The 22,048-nt window shown below is 49.6% G+C and overlaps 1 protein-coding gene across 16 annotated transcripts in view; it reads right to left on the reverse strand.

Annotated features, from left to right (window-relative positions):
- Nucleotides 1-22,048, reverse strand: part of Myo18a (myosin XVIIIA) — a 98,129-nt gene that overhangs the window by 45,480 nt on the left and 30,601 nt on the right. For 8 of the 16 annotated variants that reach the window (XM_058580056.1, XM_058580054.1, XM_058580055.1 and 5 more), the window contains 4 exons: nt 2,689-2,832; nt 742-829; nt 425-531; nt 133-309 (listed from right to left, as the gene is read on the reverse strand). In XM_058580056.1, coding sequence (XP_058436039.1) covers nt 133-309; nt 425-531; nt 742-829; nt 2,689-2,832 — 516 coding nt within the window. Of the gene's footprint in view, nt 1-132; nt 310-424; nt 532-741; nt 830-2,688; nt 2,833-4,052; nt 4,131-5,943; nt 6,652-9,046; nt 9,106-11,628; nt 11,746-17,435; nt 17,560-22,048 lie in introns of those variants that run through there. The other 8 variants (XM_058580059.1, XM_058580058.1, XM_058580049.1 and 5 more) reach the window with 5 other exon arrangements.

A 22,048-nucleotide genomic window follows, 5' to 3' on the forward strand; every position in this document is an offset into this window, starting at 1 on the left:
TCCCAAGGTCAACCATGAGTGGACAGGAGCCCAGTGGACACTAAAGGGATAGGGCAGAGAGCAAGGGGAAGTGGAGTGGATGATGGGTGAGTAGGTCCACAAGTCAGCACAGTAGCCTGGAAGGAGTGGCACCTTCTCTGAGTATACGGCAGGAGCCCCACGGGGGCTGAGAACCAGCAGGCTGGGGCCAGCATAGGTGTGCAGCAGGCTAGCGCCATAGCGCTGGCGCAGCGTGTGTAGGACGCTAGACTCGTTGAGGTACACCAGCGAGGCCAGATCTTCCAGACGGTCGCAGGAGGGAGCATTAGCCTGCATGGAACAGGATAGACAGGTGGGCAATGAAGAAGCAAATCCTGGCTCCACCATAAAGGACAGGCCTGTCCTGTCCTGCCCATTGCCTTCCCTCCTGTTCCCTCCTTCAAACCTTCTCTACGTCATCCTCATCCACATCCAGGATGGCTCCATCATGGTCTAGCTTCACACGCACCTTCCCCTCAGGTAAACTGAGCTCCTCCGACTTGAGCTGACTGGCTGCAGAAAAGGCACAGACAGTTGATCATGGGCCTGGGAAGCTTCTGCTACCCTATTTGGCTTCTTCTAGGTCCTCCCCTCCTCCCCTTGGGTCATTAGCCTCTCCTTGCTCACCCCTGCCCCCCAGCCCTTACCAGACCCAGAGATATACCTGCTTCCAGCCCTAAGCCCAAAGAGTCCCAGATCTGTACCCAACCTCTTGAGACTCACCCAGAGAGAAGCCATCCTTATGGACCAGCCACACCTTCTCTGTCTCATACCAGGCTTCCTCAGCTGCAATCTGCTCTTCTGTTTTGGCCTATCAGAGGGAGGGGAAGAACAAATAGTCAGACCCTGCTCTGGAAGACAGGCAAGGACAACAGGAGAGGGGAGGCAAGTAAGGGAAAGGGCTTCGAGATGAGCCACTGGGCAAGGAGAAAAGTTAGGTGGCAGATGCAGAATAAAGGGACATCAAAGGTGTCAGAGAAGGAGGATGGGGAAGCCAGTTTGTGGTGGATCTGAGGAACCTTAAGGATAAGGACGTCAAAGCTAGGGACCATACCAGCACTGAGGATGTGGAAGTACAGGGCACAAAGGGAATGCCCAGGAAAGCAGCCGCCCTCTGCCCCTCCTCCCTGCCAAGCCTGTGAAATCAGTATCCTGAGTCCAAGACCTAAACTTTGGGCCACATCCAAGCCAAGCCAAGTGAGAGGCCTCTTTCACCATGCTAAGAAAGGCCATTTCTCCAGGCCTGGGGGAAAAAAAAAAAAGTGTCCTCCTAGGACTTTATAGTACAGAATGTAGGTGGGTCCTGAGCTCTGGCCTCAGACCTGAGGATGCTACTATCTGGGCAAGGGGACAGTGCCCCGGGGGGTACATGCCAGTCTCTCTGTTCCTCCTCCTTGTTATGGTCAGCAAAGTCCCCTGCTCGGAAGGCAGCAGTTGACAGATCTAGTCAACACATTAATGCGCCACAAGGGCATAAGGCAGCTTGACCAGAAATAGGGGTAGGCGGCATGGCACTTCTTCATCTAACTCAGGAAGGCACTCCCATGCCACACAGGTGGACACAGGAATGGGTGCGAAGGGGCTGGGTGCCCAAGGTGGCCCAAAATGGTCACCAACAAGAAACAGGCATTCATAGGCACTGTTAGGATATAGGCAATCAAACCTGGTGTCTCCTAAGAAGTACATCTGAGTTTGGAAGCAATGGTGCCTGGGGGAGCAGGGATAACAGGAAAGGAGTGCAGGGGCCACAGCCTGTCAGGTTCTTTTGTCATGTGTAGACAAAATGGCAGCCAAGTCACTAAGTGGCCCCTACAACAGGGCTAGCCACCCTTAGGGTCAGCCCTTTGGGGAGCACTGGCTAGGAAGAACAATTAGTCACCAAAAAGACTCTCACTCTAGAAGTCTCATATTCCTTATGAGACCCAAGAATGAGGCATAGACAGTACTTTGTGATAATGATTTCCTGGGTGGGGGATCAGGAAAAGATAAGAATACATAACAAGAGGGACTTATGTTCTTTGTCACATTTCTTAGAGTTGAAAGAAAAGGAGATCTGGGTCCTACTGATAAACCCCTCTGGTGCAGATGGCCCTTTCCCCAGCTATGAAGAGGACTGGACCAGGGGAATTATCCTTTAATAGGATAATCGCTATGAGGTTGCCAGTGTTTTGATTTGTTAAAGTGAGGGCATTTTAAAAGGCTATTTTTAATATTTTAAGATAAACAAATTTATTTTAAAAATCACTACAATGTTTGTTTTTTTTCCATATCACGTGAGACAGGTGAAACCTTTGTCTTGAATAGGCATGTTCTATAGGCCAGGTGTAGAGGAGGACATCCAAAGGCCACCACCTGTCACTCACTCTTTCAGAGCTGATCTCATATTGGCCAGGAGGTGGAGACAAAGGCTGTCTCATCTTCAGGTGCCAGCCAGGGAGAGAGAGAATCAGATTTTTTGACTCTAACCAGGGAGTGGGTTAAAATACATAAAATTCAACTGGCCTTGGGCTCCAATGGTTAAAGATTGTGTGCCACAGAGGCCAAACATTCAGTGATGCACCCCAAGGGTCTAGTGCAGAGCTATGCCATCTCTGCTCCTGGCACTGCCTCCCCAGGGGCAACCCCTGACCCCAACACAGGGTGGGAGCCTGGAGGGGAAAGAGGCCTTACGCTCCAGCATGAGGCCCGAGCACAGACGCCAGCCCAGGCACAGGCCAGAGGTGGTAGGTGATCACTGGAGGACGCGGAGAACTTCTGAGGGGGATAGGAGCACCCTACCTGGCTGTGGGCAGGAGAGGCAGCTTCAGGGTCCAGCTAGCGGCAGCAAGCATAAAAGAGAGAGAAAAGAAGGGTGAAGACAAGCAGACCACTGGCATGTCCCCTTAGCAAGACCTGTGGGCCAATAGACTAGCAGTCTCCAGCTGCCAAGATACAGTGACTGTCAGGGGAGCATGTCACCAGGACTCAGAAGGTGGCCTGGGCAGAAGAACTGCACAGTCCAGGAGAGGCCAGACCAGGAAAGTAAAGAGACAGTTGTTATCATCAGACCCCTCAGAGGAGAGATTCATGTGAGACAGTCCCCATGGCTGGGCAGGAGTCTGCCACTCTGCCTTTGGCCAATTTCTCCTGGGTTGGCCATCCAACCAGCCTGAATTAGGCTCCCTTTTCTGTGTATCTGCCAGGTCAGGCCATCTCACCCAACCCAGATTCTGGGCCCCTTGGAAGCCTCCCACCTTATCTTTAGGGCATTCCTCAGCCCAGCTCCTCTATGGCCACCAATCAGCACAGAGTTGTCCCCTCACCTGGAAACACACACCTAAGGGGGTGCTACTCCCCATGTGAGGGCTGTCACTACTATATCCAGAACCAGGCCACCACTAGCTCAATTCTAGGGCCCCTTCCTCAAGCCCTCTGTACCACTCCTGCTACTCCCAGGCAGGCAAACTGACCCCATGACAAGTGGAGGATCACTCTATACAGGTCTAATCTAGAGGCCATCAGCCACCTGCCTAAGAGCCAGAACACTGTGGGCAGACTCTAGGGACAGCCTTGTCCTTTCTGTCTCTGTCTTGTTACTTAAAGCCCTCAAAGGCCTTTCTGACATGAAAGGAAGACAGCCAGCCTGGGATGTAGCCTGTTAGAAATGGGTAAGAGTTAAAGAGACCCCCCCCCCACCGGGTATGTCGAACTAGGGAATCAAAAATGGAGAACATGCCAGACTCTCCACCTTTGCTACCCACCAGGCCCTGGCACCAAGGCATTTCGCCAAGACAGGAGAACAGGGCCAGAGAAGGGAACTGTACTCTCAGCCAAAAAGGGCCCCTTCCCATATGTACAATTGTCCCTAGAGGGACAATTCTCCATAGAGCCCTTGTCTCATTTCTTTAAGCAGAGAGCCAGTGTGAGGGTCTATGGACCACCATGGAGTCTCCTTTCCGTAGTCAGGCACTCCTACACACAAACAATCTGGCTGCCAGCCTCAGAAAGAGGAGGGCCAGGGACTGGGGGCCCACACACAAGAGAGGTGGCATTACAGAAGCAGTGAAGATCCTCTCAAGCCGCTGGTGGGCTTCCTCCGCAGGGCTCAGCTGGACCTCAGGGGCGGTTCCTGTCTAAAGGTTAAACCACTATTAGTCCTGGCCCAGGGAACAGCGGAGTCAACACATGCCAAGCTCCCAGCCCAGAAAGCCACTGGGACCCGATGGGAAAGTAGAGGAGGGCCAGGGAAACAAGCTAGGTGCCAATTTGAGTTTTTAAACCAGCAGATGAGAATAAAAGAACAAGTGCCTGGGAGAGCTGGGTTTTTTTCCCTACCATCCTAACCATTACAAGCACCAAATGGCCCTATTATGCCATTTGTCCTTCTGGCCTATGTCCCAGACCAAGGTAACAGGTGTCCACTGTCCTGGTCAGGACATGTCTTAAGCCCCAACTCCACCCTAGTAAGAGGGGAGGGCAGTAGCTCAGGACAGGCACGTGATATTCCTGGCTACTTATAGGTGCTCCCAAAGGACTGAAGTTGAGCTCCTGCCCTGCCCATTAAGCCAGAATGCTCCTGCCAACCCCTCCCTGTATGCCAGGAATCACCATAGAGCAGGCCAGGAGGGTGGGGAGAGCTGTAACTGGCCTTTTTTCTAAGTACTGCAGTGCCCAGGGAGAATGGAGAGCGAGGCACCTTCCAGAACCCTGGCTCCCAGAAGTAAACAGAGAGCAAGGGCCTCCAGGACCCTCAGGCTCTGTCCCTAGCATCCTCCTGGCCCCTCTCTTTCTAGCTACATAGAGCCTATGAAAGCACAGGAAGTGAAGGAAAAACCTGATGTCTCCCCACTCCTTACATACCCCAGAAACCTCAGCAGGGTCTAGAAAATGAAGAACCTTAAAAAGAATGGTCTCCAACTCAAGGACCAGCCAAGCAGCCACCACCTTCCTCAGGGAAGGGCTGGAGTGGTCATCCTTAGTCTTCCCCCTGCCTCTCAGTCTCCCACCCAGAGGACACTTTCTGGGAAGATGGAGTAGCCCCAGACCCAAAGAGCTTACTCTGCCCATTTGCCGCCCAGGCATAGGGCTCCTTCAGGGTCCTGATGCCAGTGGGGATGTGAGGCAAGGTCTGAAGAAGGCAGAGATGACATTAATAACAACTATCATTAGCATCACTGTCTACACTACCATTTATGGATCCTCCATGCTAAGGACCTGGCTTGGCACATTACCTGCATCATTTCTAATCTTCACAGCAGTCCTTCAAAGCATTACCCTTTATTTGTAATTCCAAAATCCACAAAACTGAAGATTTTCCTCAACTATTTTGATGGTAAAACCTGTTGATCTTCTATTCTCCCTCAGTATAGATATTCATGGATTTGCTCTGGGAACAGCTAAATGTTTGCTGCTTATTATGTATACTGTATGACACGGTAAAATATAAAATTTACTAATAGCCAAAATACTTCTGGCTCCCAGGGCTTTGGAGAAGGGATTGTGGACCTGAATTACCCCACTTGACAGAGGCTAAGAGATGGTCCAATGAGGACAAATGGCTGGGAGTGTAAGCTGACTTGAGAAAATACTGTGTTTTTATGAGGCACTGATCTGCTAAGAATCTGACCCTCAGTTTGAGATCTGGGGCCTCAAGCTGGCACCATGTAGCTGGGGACCAGGCCCAACTCCCATGGCAAGGCCACAGCATGCATGCTGGTTAGCAGATCCCATTCCAGCCACAGGGACAGAGCCCAGACCCAACCCAGGGTTCTGGCATTCAGTTAAGGAAAGCCACACAGCCATGCAGCCCCTGCCATGGACGCATGACCCTGGGCCAGCATCTGTCATGTGGGATGTCGTGAGGCTTGCGGAAGCTGGATGTGAGGGTAGCTGACCCTCAGGCGAGAGTGGCAAGGGGCATAGGAGGTTAGTGTCACACTCAAGTACCTCCTGCTGCACACCAGAGCCTGGTGACTTGGACTGCTGCTCTCCTGTGAGGTTTGACTTCGGGCCAACAGAGCCTGGGTCCGCCACCTCTCTTGGCGGGGCCGGGGAACACTGCTTCTCTGGGGTTTCAGGCTTGGCTGCCTTCTCTGGGGAGTCCATGAGGTATGGGGAGCCTGGTTTCCCCAAGGAGCCTGGCTCCTGGCTGGAGGGCTTCTCCCCCTTCCCGGGAGACTGCTTGCTACGGGGCTTGTGGTCCTTGCCTCGGCCCCGAGACATCAGGCCCCGCAGGCCTGCTGAGAGCTCATCCTTAGCTGCCTCCTTCTTTGCTTCAGGCTTTGGTGGAGTAGGGGGAGGAGGAGGTGGAGGAGGCGGTGGTGGCTTGGGACTAGAGGCTGCCTTTTCTCCCTTCTTGCCTCTAGCTGGGTGCTCAGGGGACTTGGTCCCTCGGCCTGGAGGCTCCTTGGAACTCACAGGCTCCTCACCAGGCAGCACCTTGCTCACCACCTTCCTCACCGCATTCGCCACTCGTTTCCGGGACAGGCCCTGAGTCTCCTCGTTAGGGCCCTCTGTTGAGGCAGCCCCCAGACCATTCATGGCGAGTGAGGGTGCAGGGCTCTTGGTTCTGTGGGAAGTCTCTGAAGGTACTGGGCTGGTAGCAGGCTGAGGACTCCTAGGTGGACCACCACTGTCCTTGGAACTGCCCTCTAGCTATAGTCACATAAATATAGGTACATATCAGCATCAACCCTGCATTCCCGCCCACCCCATGAAAAGGAAGTAAGAGGGTGTCATCTCACCCACCAGACAACACAAAGCTCCAAGAGGCTATCTGGGGAGTCCTCTCTGTATCTTCTAGATAGGAAAACTGCATCTAAGAGTTTGGCTTCTCTTTCCCACAAAGCTCAAGCAGATATTGTGATCACTTGGTATCTATACCCAGACTGAGCAAGGAACTGGAAGATGCCAGTATAGAGGGCCTAGAGACCCATGGATACCCCAGAGTTACTGGCTTTATGTTAGGATGGCAATCAAGCCCCAAGTCAACTAAATCCTACTCCCTCACAGCTCATGCACAGTAGAGATGGGGTGTGGAGAGGTCAAATAGCCACGTCCAACCACTAATTCTCCATCTAACTCCAGAGCTTCCTACATTTATAGTCCCTACTCCTTTTGTCACCCAGTTTTCTAGGCAGTCAAACCCAGAGCGTGCTCATTCTGAAGAAAGCAAGAGACAGGTGTTCTTCATGGCTCCAAGGCATGCCAAGCCTTCTCCCCCCAGCTCCTCAGGCCTGCAGCCACTGTCTACCCTTCACCTACATTCTCAAGGGCTGCAGAGTTCCAGTGCTGGTCCTGGAAGCTTCCGCTTCATCCTGCTTTCTGCCAGTCTCTTTTCAGTTTCTCTCTTGCACATCTCTCAAGGGTTTGGAAACCTTCTAGTTCCCAGAGAACATGTATGGAATGATGGGAGGAAGAGGTAGCAGCTGAAGCCCACAGTTAAGCACTTAAGTGGTCACAGCTCCACTCTACCATGGAATGGGCCCTGGCTCAGCCAGCCTCCCAGCCTCTGGGAACCCAAGAGCTCCACGTGGGGCACCCACCCTTCCCCCACACTCTTCTGGGAACTGTCTGAAATTACAAGAGACTGCCACTGGGAGGGCCATGCTGGCTAATGGTAGGGCAGGGTTTCCTGCAAAGTCAGACACATTGCCTGGGGGAAGCAAGGTCAACTAGGGGTCTCCTCTCTGGTCAGGCAGTGCCTTGCCAGTAACTAAGCTGTGATCAAGTCTGCATTCCCAGCACACCAGGACCTTAGCACTGGGCTTTATGAAGGTCTAGCTGTCATGCCTGTTTGCATGTAGGAAGATGCTCACAGAGTGACAGACCTGGGAGGTGCTGCCTCTGCCTGCCACCTGGAGTGGTTGCCCCAGCTCCTGAGCAGAGCTGAGGCAAGGGACTTAGTCCAGGCTTTAGTTATAGGGAGGCTCTGCTGCAGGACTGGAGGAGTGTTTAAAGGTGGCTCTTCTTCAACCTCTCAGTCCAAGAATGTTCAATGGCTTGCCAGGGCACTGCGGAGCTGGCAGTGGCCCTAACTGCTGAGTCCTATTCCCTCTCCCTCCCTCTTCTGGTTTTCCTTCCAAACCCCCTAACCAAAGATGATGACAATAACATGATAGAATTGCTAACACACAGTACTTCTGTATGCCAGGCACTCTTCTCAGCACTTTATATGTAATTTTTGCAAAAAAGAAATCTGAGCTACTATGAGCCTCCTCCTTTATGTATCTCAAACACACCCCTTTGAAATCAAAGGCTGGCCTTGCATGACTGTTTACAGATCCGGAGGAAGCCACCATGCCTGGATAATCAAATCATCCAAGGAAGTAGGGATAACTGGGACAGCCACCATCTGGGGTAATGAACCATGGATCTGATCTGTGATCTAGCCTGCCCCAGAGCCCTGAACACCTCTGTCCCAACTACCTACAGCTCTCTCCTAACTACACATCCTTGGGCCTGGCCTTTCTCCTTCTAAGAAGAGGACTGCTTTATTTAGGGTCTCTATCCCAGGGTGGTGGGGGCAGGGGGCAGCTATAACCAGCCTCCAGGTTGCCTGCACTGGGCAGCTGACAGGGTCCTGGAAGGGACAGCAGCAGCTGCAGTGAAATCCCTCTGTGCCCTTGTGTTGTGCTGCCCAGAGCAGGCTGAGGAGTCTGAACAGCTGAGCTTGAACTCAGTGTTCCCCAACCTGAGAGTGTGCCCACCTAAGCCCCTCCATTCCCAAAGGGTTCAGGAAACCAGAACTAAACGGCAGTCAACTAAAGAGGTCTAGGGGAAGTTAGAGGATAGCCCCCAAAGTATCTTGGCTTTCCCACCTTTCTCACACCCCAGGCTAGCATGGCACACACTGCCTTTTCTTCCTCTTTACCAGCATTCCCTCTAGTCATGTCACATGGAAGAGGACCCTGTGTACCTCCTTACTCCTTGGAAATTGCTTCACAGGCTAATCTCAGACTGATGGGGGACAGAGGTAAGGCCAACCCACCTGAACGGAAGCACACACACACACACACACATTTTTCGGGGACCTCAAAGAAGCACTTACAGCCCCTTCCTCCTTGCCAGGAGGGCCAGGTTTGGGCAGAGTTTTGTCCTCCTCTTTAACCTGAGGGATTAGACAAAGAAGTCATTGGCAGGTCAGGACCAAAAGATGCAGTACTAAATGGCCAGGCCTCTCTCTTCCTAAGAGGCAGAGCTCCTGTGTTTATAGCAGTACTGGGGCCAGGGAGGCAAAAGATTTCCTTTCCTCTAATCAAAATTGCCCAGGGGGCTGGGGCTGGGGCTGTGGCTCAGTGGTAGAGCGCTTGCCTCGCACATGCGAGACACTGGGTTCGATCCTCAGCACCACATAAAAATAAATGAATAAAATAAAGTTTTTAAAAAAAAAATTGCTCAGGGACAACTTCAAGAATGAAGAGTCTTTGTGGAGGCAAAAGTCCAGTATCCTGATGCTTAGTGACTAAGCCACTGTGCCTAAAGGGGCTGTCTAAAGAGGTCCATCTACATGTGACATTATGGCCTTGGCTACACTTGGTACATAGAAAGATCCAGCTAATTCAACTCATGCTAAACTACAGGTCATTCCCAGTTCAGACAAGAAGTGGTTTGAACAAAAGGCCCCTGATCTAGTGACTGAGGAGGAGGAAATAACCCTAGTGTGGGGTGCCTGTTGGCTCACAGAATTCAGTGTAAGTGAATGGGTGGTCCCCACCAGGGAGGCTCTGGCTTGCTTCTAGGTCTTGTGTCATTTTCCCCTTGCTCATAACCTAGTGCCCTCCCAGCCGGACCGCTGAGATCAGACTGCAAGCAGGCTTTCATTTTTGTGTGTGGTGCTGGGGAATCAAACCCAGGGCCTTGTGCATACAAGGCAAGCACTCTACCAACTGAGCTATATCACCAGCCCCCGAGACCATAGCAGGAAGTAGGGCAGATATTTTTCAGAAGGACAGATATTTTCCAATCTCATGGTCACAAAACTGCCAGCCATGCAACTAAGGGAAGGAATCCCAAGGTTAGGGGCAGGGTATAGAGGAAGGAAGATGCCTGAGCTCTGGACTCTCTGGCCATCCATCTATGCTAGAACCAGAGAGCTGGCTGGCTCCAGTCAGATGGGAGACACAGTGTCAGGGGCAACAGCAGACACCATAACTCTGGGGGAAAGGGACAGGCAATGTGGAAGCTCTGAAAATTCTTTCAATTCACCAACTCAAAATGGACTCCAAGGGGACAGGCCCTAAGTTTGGGAGCGCCTTCTCCTCTCCTACCTCACAACATCTCCCTCCCTTCTCAGGTCACCTAGGCCTGTTACCAGCCCCACCCCACCCTCAGCATGCCTTTCTTGAGGGTAGGAGCCTGGGAAGAAATCCTTGATTCCTAATGGAAAAGATACTTAGAAACATCCAGAATCAATTATCTACTTGGGGGGGATTCTGTTTTTAACTAGGGTCCATGGTAAATTTTGAGCTCCAATTAGCAGTGCCTGGGGCACTAGCAAGCCTGATGGCTGCTTCAGCTTCAAAGCTGCATCTTGTCCACAGAGCTATGTTCAATGGGCTCAAGCTTCAAAGTTAGTTCACATTACCATGGACAGAGGGAAAAGGCAAATATTCATCAGAGAGACCACATTGCTTTAGAAACTGGGGTTGATGCAGTTAAAGGGAAGGAAGGGTGGTGAGGGAATAAAGAAGAGTAACTAGGTCTGCACCTCCGGCTCCGCACCAAGGGCCACTGCCCCCCACCCCACCCCAACCCAGGGATCACACCGTGCATTAACCACCCCCATACACACACACACACACACACACACACACAGGTTAGAGGACAGCAAGTGTTCTCAAAACACAGACACACTCGTTACTGCACACAGTGCTGTTAGCTCAGGTTCAGGCATGGCCCAGATTCCAAGTTCACTCCACGTCCTTCACCAGCTCCAAATATGTCCTCCCTCTTGCGGGTTGAGTTTAGGACCCCAAACATCCTGCCCAAGGTGAGGCACTGGAGAGAACACTGGTTGCCCCCCAAAGTGTCTGGGACACTGGGCTCAGATCTGAGCTCAGTTCTGTATTTAGCCTCTGGCTGACTCACTGCCCCCTCCCCCTCCCAAAAGGCTCTGGCTGCTACTGTAGGTCATTGCCCAGCTGGGGACTGTGCACACACACAAAGGCACGCCCAGGTCTGCAGCAGCCGCAGCCTGAATCACTCTCTGGACCAGGCGCCAACGAGCCTGCCTCCCTCTCAGCCCCTTTCTTCTCCTACCCACCTCAGCCCCAGACTCAGAGAGACCCAGTTCCAGAGGCCTTGGTGCCAAGCCTTTCCACAGCAGCTTAAGGCGTGTGGGCCATGAGAGCAGCAAGCTGGTGGAGGGACATGGAAGGGTTAATTTGGAGGGGTACCAGTGGAACAAAAGGCAGCTCAGCTTACCCAGGGGAGGAGCATGACTCAGCGCAGGAGCCCCGTCAAGACAGGAGAAAGTTCATCAGCCCCCAGCCCCAGCCTTACTCCCCACACCCCCAAATGCACAATCCATCCCTAGCTTCCAAAGCTCCCTCTTCCACAAGCCAGTCTCCTGCCTGCAGACACACCATGCTGAACACATAAGCGTAAACAAAGATTTTGAAACGAGACTTTCCTTTTGCTCCCAGAAGGCGAACCTTGATGAAAAGGCCATGGTCAGAGAAGAAATGGGGGCAGGGTCTCTCAGGGACTTGGAGTCTTCCTAAAGGCCAGGACCTGCTGGGACAAGCACTGTGGGCAACAAGAGGTAAGGAAGGATGGAGAGGAGGAGGAATTACAAAATTCAAAAGATCATAGAAGGAGTAAGAAATAAACTGTTAGAGGAAAGTGAGGGCAAGGTGGGTTCAGAACAAAGAACCTCCCACTGTTGGAAGCTGTGTGCCCTCGAGTAAAGCCACTTCACTTCTCTGGGCCTCTCTGGAGAATTAGGGGCTGGACTAGTCTAAATAACGGCTAAAGTCTTTTCTAGGTCTGGCACCCTAGCAGTATGGATGCAGAGAGTCACTCAAGCCCTTATACTTGTGTGTGTGTTATGGGGAGGGGAGTAAAGAAGCTGTCCAAAACCCCAACAACTCTGCCTTTCACCTACACCCCACAATTGCCTGCCAAGGCCAAGAGGCCTGGGGAACCGTAAACCTGCCTCATCTAAGGCTTAAGAACCACATCTAGCCCTTAGAAAATCAGCAGTCAGAGTCTGAATCGGTTCAATTCAATGGAGTTTAACTTGTTTCATCTTTACAACTATTTATAATGAACAAGTCGTTAAAAATTGGAGAATTTTTTGTTTTTAATTTTTTTCATGCTGGAATTGAACCCAGGACCTCACACATGCTAGGCAAGTGCTCTAGCAGTGAGCTATACCCCCAACCCTGAATTATTTTGAAATGGCTTCACCGACTACTGTCTTACTATTCAGTTAATATGCTGGAGACTTTAAGCTAATTTAATTGGCTCATTTGTTCCTTGATCTCTTGTTCAAGTCTTCCTATTTGTCTAGGAGGTCCCATCCAGCTCAGAAAGACACAGACCATTGACATCTGGTCTGTTCCTCTATCTACATCAGCTGTTCCTCATAAACATCACTCTGAATCCAAGTGTGGGGATCTCCCCAAAGGAAATGCTCTCGGGCTCTTGTGCAGAACTGTCTGGACATTTTCCCTCTCTTCCTTATCACTGGCTTTTAACTAAGCCTTGCTTAGAATCTCTTCATACACTAAGGAACAGGTAAAGAACTCAGGCCCCAAAGGTGGTGGCAATGTCTCTGTTATAGTGGCCCCCAGAGCTGGGAACTAATGGCTCCTTGGAGCAAGTGTGCCCACAGCCGAAGTCTCTCTTCCCTGACCTGTTCCCTCTCTAGAGATTTCAGCCACTTCCTACAACAACATTATTTTCTGAATATGGAACACCTACAACGATGTGAGCCCTGCAAAAGATAGTTAACATAGATTTTCTAGTAGGAATCTTACAACAATCTCATGACATGGGAATTATTATTATTCCCATTTTACTGATGAGGAAAAGAATTCCAGAAGAGAATCTGTGGCAAAGCAAGTGGTAGAACTTGGATTTGAACCCAAATTGGCCTGATTCCAAGAACCTGTGCTGCTTCCTTGGTGGCCCACTTTTTCTGGTATATTAGGCAGGCACCAGAGGGACTAAATCACTGTTAGTAGCCAAATCTGGTGGATACACTCCATCAGTGCTGAGGTCCTGGAGATCCAGGTCAAACCAAAGCATAGATCAATAGAGCAATGCTCACTGATGCTCAACTTTTTCAAATGTTGTTTCTGGATTTGCAAAGAGAAATCCCATCATGACCCATGACCCTGTCACTGTAAGAGGCTCTGGCCACCTCCTCCCTCTGTGGCAATTCTCGTCTCTTCCGTTGAGACAAGGGAAGAGAAACCAACACTCACTGAATACTTATTATGAGCCAGGCACAGGGGTAGGCACTTTATACTTTCCTCTCATTAAATCCTCACAACCACCTACTTTTTAGATAAGGAAACAGAGTAAGTTGCCAAGAGCCCCACAACTAATAAGTATCAATGCACAACACAGATGGGTCTTGATGAGCTGTTTGGGTGACGTCATTCCTGAACTGATTTCCTCATAGATAGGACTCTGCAAGCACTTGTCAAATGTTTGCAGCACGCTAGAGCTGGAACAGGCACTCTGCCCAAACTTCTTATTCCCACCTAGTCTCTTCCCTCAGAGAATATTTCAGTGATGTGGTATAAACAAGGGAGTTGTAATCTCTAAATTTAGCAACAACAAATAGATAGTAAACTCAATGCCATGGGATTAGGGGGAGGTGACAGCTCTTTGTGAAACAACAATAGCAACAAAATTTGTCATCCTCTGGCCTAGTCATCCCTTCTTCAGGAATGTATGTATGTCCAATGAACCGACCTAAAGAGAACGAGAAAACCCACAAACCCACACAAATATTTCTGTAGATGCATTCTCTCTATATAGACAACTCCAAATTGGAAACAACCCAAGTGCCTAAAATCAGGGAATGGTTAGGTAAACTATAGAGCTTCAGTCCAACATATTGCTATATTGCCATTTCCACGGACAGATATGTGGACAATGCACCATATGGAAAACTCCATATAGAATAACATCAATCAAAAAAACTAGGGCTGGGGCTGTAGCTCAGTGGTAGAGCACTTTCCTCGCATGTGTGAGGCACTGGGTTCAATCCTCAGCACAACATAAAAATAAAGAAAGAAAGAAAGATATTGTGTCCATCTACAACTAAAAAATTTTGAAAAAAACTAGAACCTAAATAGTATGCAAATGGTGATCATAATAAGCTTGTAAATTGTGTGAATTGGACACAATAGTGACTTGGTATTTATTATTTTTTACTATAAAAATGGCTAAATAGTCAGCAAAAAGAAAAAAAGAAAGAAAGAAAGAAGAAGCAAAGGAGATAATAGCTAGATGCATTTGTTCTCAAAGAGGAGAACTCCAAGAAATGTGCTGAGAGACCATCTACTCTTCGCCCCAGAAGGGGTCTGTCACTCAGAAAGCAGGGCCAGGCTACTCTCTTACACTCCACCACAGAAACTTTCCCTTAACTTGCCATACTCTGAGCCTCTCCGGGAGGAAATGGGGGCACAAATGACCCCAGAGAATAATTCCACCCACTGGGTAGCCCCATAGGTCTGGAATGCACAGCAGGACAGATGCATCAAGGCCTAAGGGTCCAAGTCCAACATCTTCATACTGTGAACCCTCAAGAGTGGCAGGAAAAGCCAGGCACAGTGGCACCCACCTATAATCCCAGCAACTCAGGAGACTGAGGCAGGAGGATCATAAATTCAAGGCCAGCCTGGGCAATTTAGCAGATCTTGTATCAAAATAAAAAATAAAAAGGGCTGGGGATGTAGCTCAGTGGTAGAATGCTTGCCTAGCAGGCACCAGACACTGGTTCAATCCCCAGTACTGGGGGGGAAAAAAAAAAAGAGTGTCAGGGGCTGGGGTCGTGGCTCAGTGGTAGAGCACTTGCCTCACACATGTGAGGCACTGGGTTCGATTCTCAGCAACACATATAAATAGATAAAATAAAGGGCCATCAACAACTAAAAAACAAAACAAAACAAAAAGAGTGTCAGGTAACCCTGAGAGATAATCTAGGGGGAGCCAAGAAAGAGCCTATTGCCAGGGTCACTATTTAGCCTCTCCCCTTCTGCCAACTGGCAACACTCTGGACCTCTCACCCTGAGGAGGAAAGAAACACAGCATTCTCCCGTTCCCTCTTTCCACTCCCATTCTAAGACACAGAGGGCAGCTCTCAGGCGTTCTCTCCCTGCCAGTCTTGACCTAGCCCTGACTTATCTAAGGAATGGGAGGTGGGCAGGTGGGGACAAATGAAAGAGAAGTGAAGAAATAATAGCAATACATAGCAATAACAGCTCAGTTCATCTTTTAAAAACATTTTTTAGTTGCAGATTGACACAATACCTTTATTTTATTTATTTGTTTTTATGTGGTGCTAAGGATTGAATCCAGTGCCTCACACACGCTAGGCAAGTACTTTACTACTGAGCCACAACCCCAGCCCTTCCCTTGGGGCCCAATGCTGGCAGCTTCCAGCAGCCCAAGGCATGGTAGGCAAGTGCTCTACCACTAAGCTACACCCCGAGCCCTGACAATTTCCCTTTTTTGAGGATTTTATGATGTACCAAGCTCTCTGCATGCATTATCCCATTTGATGCTCATGACATCCCTCTGAAATATTGAGCTACTCCAATTTTAGCACACCAGTAGAAGTTCCACTTTACAATTGAGCAAAAGAAGGCTGGCTCAGAAAGTCAAGTGACTAGCCTAAGGCCTCATGGCAGCAAGTGGCAGATCCAGGACTCAAGCCCAGGTCTGTCCTCTGGCAAGAGTCTCTAAGGCTCACTCTAAAGGAAGGAGGCCAGCCCTGTTCCCACCTCCCTTGTTCATCTGCACTGTGCTCCTTCCACACATCAGTTGCCAGAGCAGCAGCTTGGATAGAAAGCAAGAGTTTCCATATATGGCCTGCCCCTCCCTCCACCCATAACCTGAACATGCTTTACACAGAGTTGCTTGAAAGGAGAGGAAGCTCTGCAGAGAGTGAATTAAAGACCATGCTTCTAGCTACAGGAGAAGGAGAAAAAGAGCTTGGCAGTGACACCCTGGCCCTTTTGGTCCAGCCTGTAGCCAGAGCCCTTCCCCTCCCCACGGCAGAACAGAAAGCAACCCAGTGCCCTCGGTCACTACCGGCCAGCCCAGCTTGGAGGAAGCAGGTGCACTGGAATGGCTTCCTGCTGCCACTGCAGTTGCAGAAGGGCCGGGGTTTCCTCCTCCAACGGCTGGCTGGGCCTACTAGAGGCCTCCTTCCTTGGGGATGTTCACTGCCCCTCTGTAGGGCACTTTGCCATCTATCTGGCCATCATTGTGTGTGGCCCTGAATCTGTGATGAACCTGGTGTTGGTAACCCTGGGGGTGCAGGGTGGGATGGGTAGTAAGCTAGACCAGGAAGCATCAATCTTTCAGGGCAAAGAGCTCTCCCAGGCCTCACTCCTACCCTGCCCATACACACCTCAACACTAGTGCCAATTTGGGGGCTAGAGTGGAGCAGTACCTGGGCATAAAAAGATACAAATGCTCATGGGCACATCTCAGGCTCCTCCGCCTTGGGCCAGCCCACACACTGCCCACTGCTGACTCAACTGGAAACCTTACCCTCTGTGGCTGGGAGGGGGACAAGACAGACTGGGAGGCATCTATGTCTCTTCTCACTTGCTTTTTAAAGGAACTTACTTCTCTGAAGTAATCTGTGCTAAAAAGGAGACTTATAAACAGTCAGGGCATCCCCAATATGCCATCTGTGCCCCTTCTAAGTGTCCTAGGCATGGGCAATGGAGGAGGCCATGCTGGGTAAGAAGGAGGATCCCTGACAACTTCAATCCTGCCTCAATCCCCTCTCCTCTGTCTAGCCAGGACAAAGAGGGGTCAGTGGGACACATGGACAACCCAAAGCAGGGACAAGACCTCCAAAGGCCTGGGGTTGCTGGGGTCCCGAGGAATGAGGCATGCAAAGCTGTAATGGTTTGTGGGGAAGGCATGTCATAGCTTATGGGATAGCAGATGCAGTCCCAGGAAACTGAGGTTTAGAAGACAGTACCCCCCCAAAGCTCCCAAAGTCATGATTCTGGCCCAGGATATCCCTAAACTATGAGAGGTTTTGACGCTGCCAGAAATGGGTAATACCCTTCCTACCAAGAGGTTAAGAGAAGAGCCCCAAAGCAGCCCCACCCCTTCCTCCCCACCTACTTCAGCCACATCTGGAGAAATAAGAAAAGGCCCCTCCTTTCCTAACTGAGAAAACAGCATGAGGAGCCTGGGACATTTCTGGGTGGGGGGGTCAGAGGGACACTCACCCGCATGGCCTGGCCTGGAGCAGCCCAGAGCAAGGAGTCTCCTCTCGCTGCTGCTCAGTTAGTGGCTCAAAATAGCACGGGCTGCAGCCCCGCCCCTGTTCTCCTCCCTCTCCCAGGCCCCTCCCGCCGCAGCTGCCCAACCCAGGCCCAGCCAGTGGAGAAAGCAGAGCCCAGAGGACTGCGGGTACCAGGTATGCGGGTAGCGGAGCAAGAGGACGATGCAGCCTAGGTGGAGGAGGAGGCTCTTAAAGTAAGGTTAAGTGGTGGAGGGCAGGCAGTGTTGGAGGGGCAAGAGACAGGGAAGGTGGCACTTTCCTTCTGAAACACACTCAGACTCTCGGACAGCTGAGCTGATATGATCCCTAAAAATAGCAGAGGAATTTGAGACCTGCAGCCCCCGGCCCCACAGGCAGAGATTAAGATAAGCACATGCGCATTCACATACGCACACACACCCCAGCATGCATGAATACACACTCCCGGTGCAGTGTTTTTGAGAATGCACAAATCATAGGCCTACCCCTGCTATCTAATTACTGCGGCACAGGCCAAGACAGCCACTAACATCCCATCCACCACAACACACAGGGCCCAGTATATACTGTGCCCAAACAGCAGCCAACAGCAGTCCTATGAAGTCCAGCAGGATCCACAAGACCAGTCTGAAGCCCACTGTCACTGTCTCACTGTAATAAACATGCAGGGACATGCAAGGAATCAATCACTCTCCCTCTGTCTATATACCTCTGCACGCACAGCCAGGGGCTGTGCGGAAGGTGGTGTGGGTGGGGCGAGTGGGTGGGCCTAAGCCTTGCAGACAGAGGAAACTGTGGTTATCTGGCCAATGAGCAGCGGCTGCCAGTGAAGAGCAAGTGTTCCCCAGGAGAAATCCTGGCCTGACTCTAGTTAGCACCACAGGATGCCCAGATCAGGGATGGGGATCCCCAAGAGGCTGAAATGGTTATAGGGAGTAGGATGGGAAGGAGCCAAAAGACAGGGCCTGTGTGTCTCAGAAGCTGTCAGCTTTGCAGAAAAAAAAGTAAAAGTGATTGCCTCCCTCTTCCTCTCCAGAAGAAAAAGAAAGAGGGAAAGAGGGGGGAGAGGGAGAGGGGCAGGTGGTGCTAGGAAGCACTGGGACAGAGCTGTTGCCTAACCAGACTGGCAGGAACTCAGGCTTGTCACCTCTGGCCAATCCAAAGAGCCAGTGGGTCCTGTAACTAGTATTACTTTCTTCAGGAAAACTTATTGGTAAGCACTACTCTGGAGGACCAAAACTCAGCTCTCCTCCTACCTACCTACCAGACACTGTACAAGTTTCCTAGTCACACTATCGTGCACACCTGCTTGTTCCTCTGCTTTCCAGGGAGGTTCTCTGGTCCTTTGAGGGCATGTGTCGTGTCATAGGTTTCTGCACCCCCATAGCCCACATAGCACAATGTTGCAAATCACAACTGCTCACTGAAAGACCCTGAGGAGCCTGAAATACTGATACCTGGATCCCATCCTTACCCTCCCATTTTCTGATTTAATTGATCTGGGAGGAAGGCCTAGACACTGTAATTTGTTTGTTTGTTTTTGTACCAGGGATTGAACTCAGGGGCACTCAACCACTGTGCCACATCCCTAGCCCTACTTTGTATTTTATTTAGAGACAGGGTCTCATTGAGTTGCTTAGGGCCTCACTAAGTTGCTGAGGTTGGCTTTGAACTTGTGATCCTCTTGTCTCAGCCTCCCGAGCCGCTGGAATTACAGGTGTGTACCACCGTGCCCGCTGGCACTATGATTTTTTAAAACTTCCCGGGTGACTCTTATTTGCAGCCAAGGCTGAAAACTGTTTCCTAACAAAGATGTTCCCCTTTGTTAAATGAATGAATGAATGAGTTAGCCATTTGACCATAGGCAGATGATTTAAATCTCCCTCATCTATAAAATAAGGACCTTGCCTATATTGACACTTACCCAGTTAATATGAGACAGGTATGGAATGGATGTAAAAGAGCTTTACTTCTCAAAGTGTGGTCCCCATAACAGCAGCATGAGCACTACTTGGGGACTTGTTAGAAATACAAATTCTGCCCCTGTGATGGCAGTGGTGTGTGCCTGTAATCTCAGCAACTGGGGAGAATGAGGCAGGAGGATGCAAGTTCAAGGCTCCACTTGTCAACTTAAGCAGGACCTTGTCACAAAATGAAAAAAAATGGCTGGGGTTGTAGCTCAATGGCAGAGTACCCATGGATTCAATCCCCAGTACCAATAAATAAATAAATAGATAGATAGATAGATAGATAGATAAAAGAAAAATGCAAATTCTGGGGCCTCACCCCAGACCTAGTGAATCAAGAACTCAATATAGGACCCAGCATCCTTAACCAAGCTTCCAGTTGATTCTAATGCACGTTAAATTCTGAGAATCACTGATTTGACAGAAGTTATTTTGAAGGTAAAACCTTCAAAGCCAGACTTCCTGGTTCAATCTTGGCTCTTCCATGTAGTAAACTATACAACTTAACTTCTCTGTGGATCAATTTCTTTGCCTGTAAAATGGGGGAAATAATGGTACCTACCACATAGGGCTATTTTAGGGGGTAAAAGAATTAGTGCATACAACGTTCTAAAAACATTGCCCAGCACATTAGCTTTCATTAAATTTTAACTATTATTTTCTGTCTAGATCATTAAGGGGAGTAAAAAAAGGCATCAAAGAAAAATTTCCAGGTAACTGAAGCCTACTCCTTTTAAAGGACCAAATATTTTCTATTTTAAGTGTCTTTCTAAATCTACCATTATTTACAATCATAAAAATAATAAACTTTGGTGTGTGCTTGAGTTTGGTACTGGGAATTGAATCCAGGGCCTCACACATGTTCACAGGCTATGTAAGCACTCTGTCTCTTAGCTACAAGGAGCTGGCATTACAGGCATGCACCACCATGCCCAATTTAGGAAACACTCATTAATACTCCTTACTTTCTTCATTAAAACACACTGAACGTGGGCTGGGGTTGTGGATCAGTGGTAGAGTGTTGGCCTAGCATGCATGAGGCACTGGGTTTGATCCTCAGCACCACATAAAAAGAAAATAAAGATATTGTGTCCACCTAAAAAAAAAAACACTAAAAAAAGAAAAATAAATATTAAAAAAAAAACAAAACGCTAAACTTAACTCAAAGGTCTCAAACTCTGCCCTCACTGTGACGACTCCTGACTTCCCAGCCTGGCTACAACCCATGGCTTGTGCCCCTCTAATGCTGCAGGCTCTCCTGGAGGGCACCAGCTGTTTCCAAGGCTTGGTGGCCAAATTGAAGCCTCTGATATGCTTATATGTGGAAATCCAGGCACCCTTTGTAGCTGTATATTTGCTTTTTAGAGCTTTTCTTCCCTACACTCTATGACATCAAGCCATCCTCTGTCACTCACCTGATAGTGTGCCTGTGTCCAGCAGTCTCAGTTCCTTCTAATGTGCTATTTCTGCCAAAGGCTAAAAAGGCAAATAACCAGGCCTGATAAAAGAGTGTCCAAAACAGAAAAAAATGGATGCCAGAGAAACTGCAGGTTCTCCTGCAAGTGAAGGGCCTTTCACACAAGGACTTAGTACCCTCCACTGTGTTTGCTTGAGGGCCTTCTACGCCCACTGCCATTCAGCAGTGCTCTCGAAATGACTGAGGTGACACTTGATCTGCAGTCTCTTCTGAGTTACTATCATGCCTCTTTTTCTATTCGGATGACTAACTCCTGTCAATTTGGTTTCTGAAACATTTGGTTAGTGTGTATGTAGGGGGATCATCTCAAATCAGCTTCATTTCCCCCTAGTGAAAAAGGCAGGGTCTTCTGTCAGAAGGCGTAAGTCCTGGCAGCCCACTCTCCTTCCCACCCAGCCACAACCAGTCCCTCTGATGCCCCAAGAGGGCACTGTCTCAGTGTGGCCCATGACTTCAATAAACTTAAGAATGGCTCTGGGGACATTCAGGCTCTCAGGCCTCTTCACCTGTCTCCAAGGACAGACATCATAATCTGAATCCCCCTCAGCACTTCACCTTCTTTACTCTCCTGACTCTCACTCTTTTGCCCTCTCTCAGGCAGATCTCCATGCATTCCCTGCCTGCACCTTCCCCAGAGCCTGTCCTCTACCATTGCCTCCACCATGCTCAACCTTCCCCATTCCTAAAGGTCCATCTTCTTATGAAGCCCACCTGAAACTCAAGACCCACCAAGAAGTGTAGTACAAAGAGCAGGGAACCGGCAGTTGTGTTCAACAGGGACTGAATCCCAGCTTGGCTTCTTTCTTGCTGTTTGACCTAAGGAAAGGTTGCTCTACTTCTTAAGAGTCTCCATTAAAAAAAAACAAAACAAAACTTTAAAATAATACAATACTATAGCCAGGCACAGTGATGTGCACCTGTAATCCCAGCAACTCAGGAGGCTAAGGCAGGAGTTTGAGGACAGCCTTGGCAACTTAAGGAGACCTTATCTCTAAATGAAGAGTAAAAAGGATAAGGAGTATAGCCCAGTGGCAAAGCATCTTTGCGTTCAGTCCCCAGCACTAGAAAACATAACAACAACAACAACAATAATAATATTGCTGCTTTATGGGGTTGTTGTAAGAAGAGAAAGAA

Source organism: Marmota monax, unplaced genomic scaffold (genome assembly GCF_021218885.2).
Source record: "Marmota monax isolate L192 unplaced genomic scaffold, Marmota_monax_Labrador192_F-V1.1 WCK01_AAM20220418_F8-fsc00138, whole genome shotgun sequence".
Taxonomy (NCBI): domain Eukaryota; kingdom Metazoa; phylum Chordata; class Mammalia; order Rodentia; family Sciuridae; genus Marmota; species Marmota monax.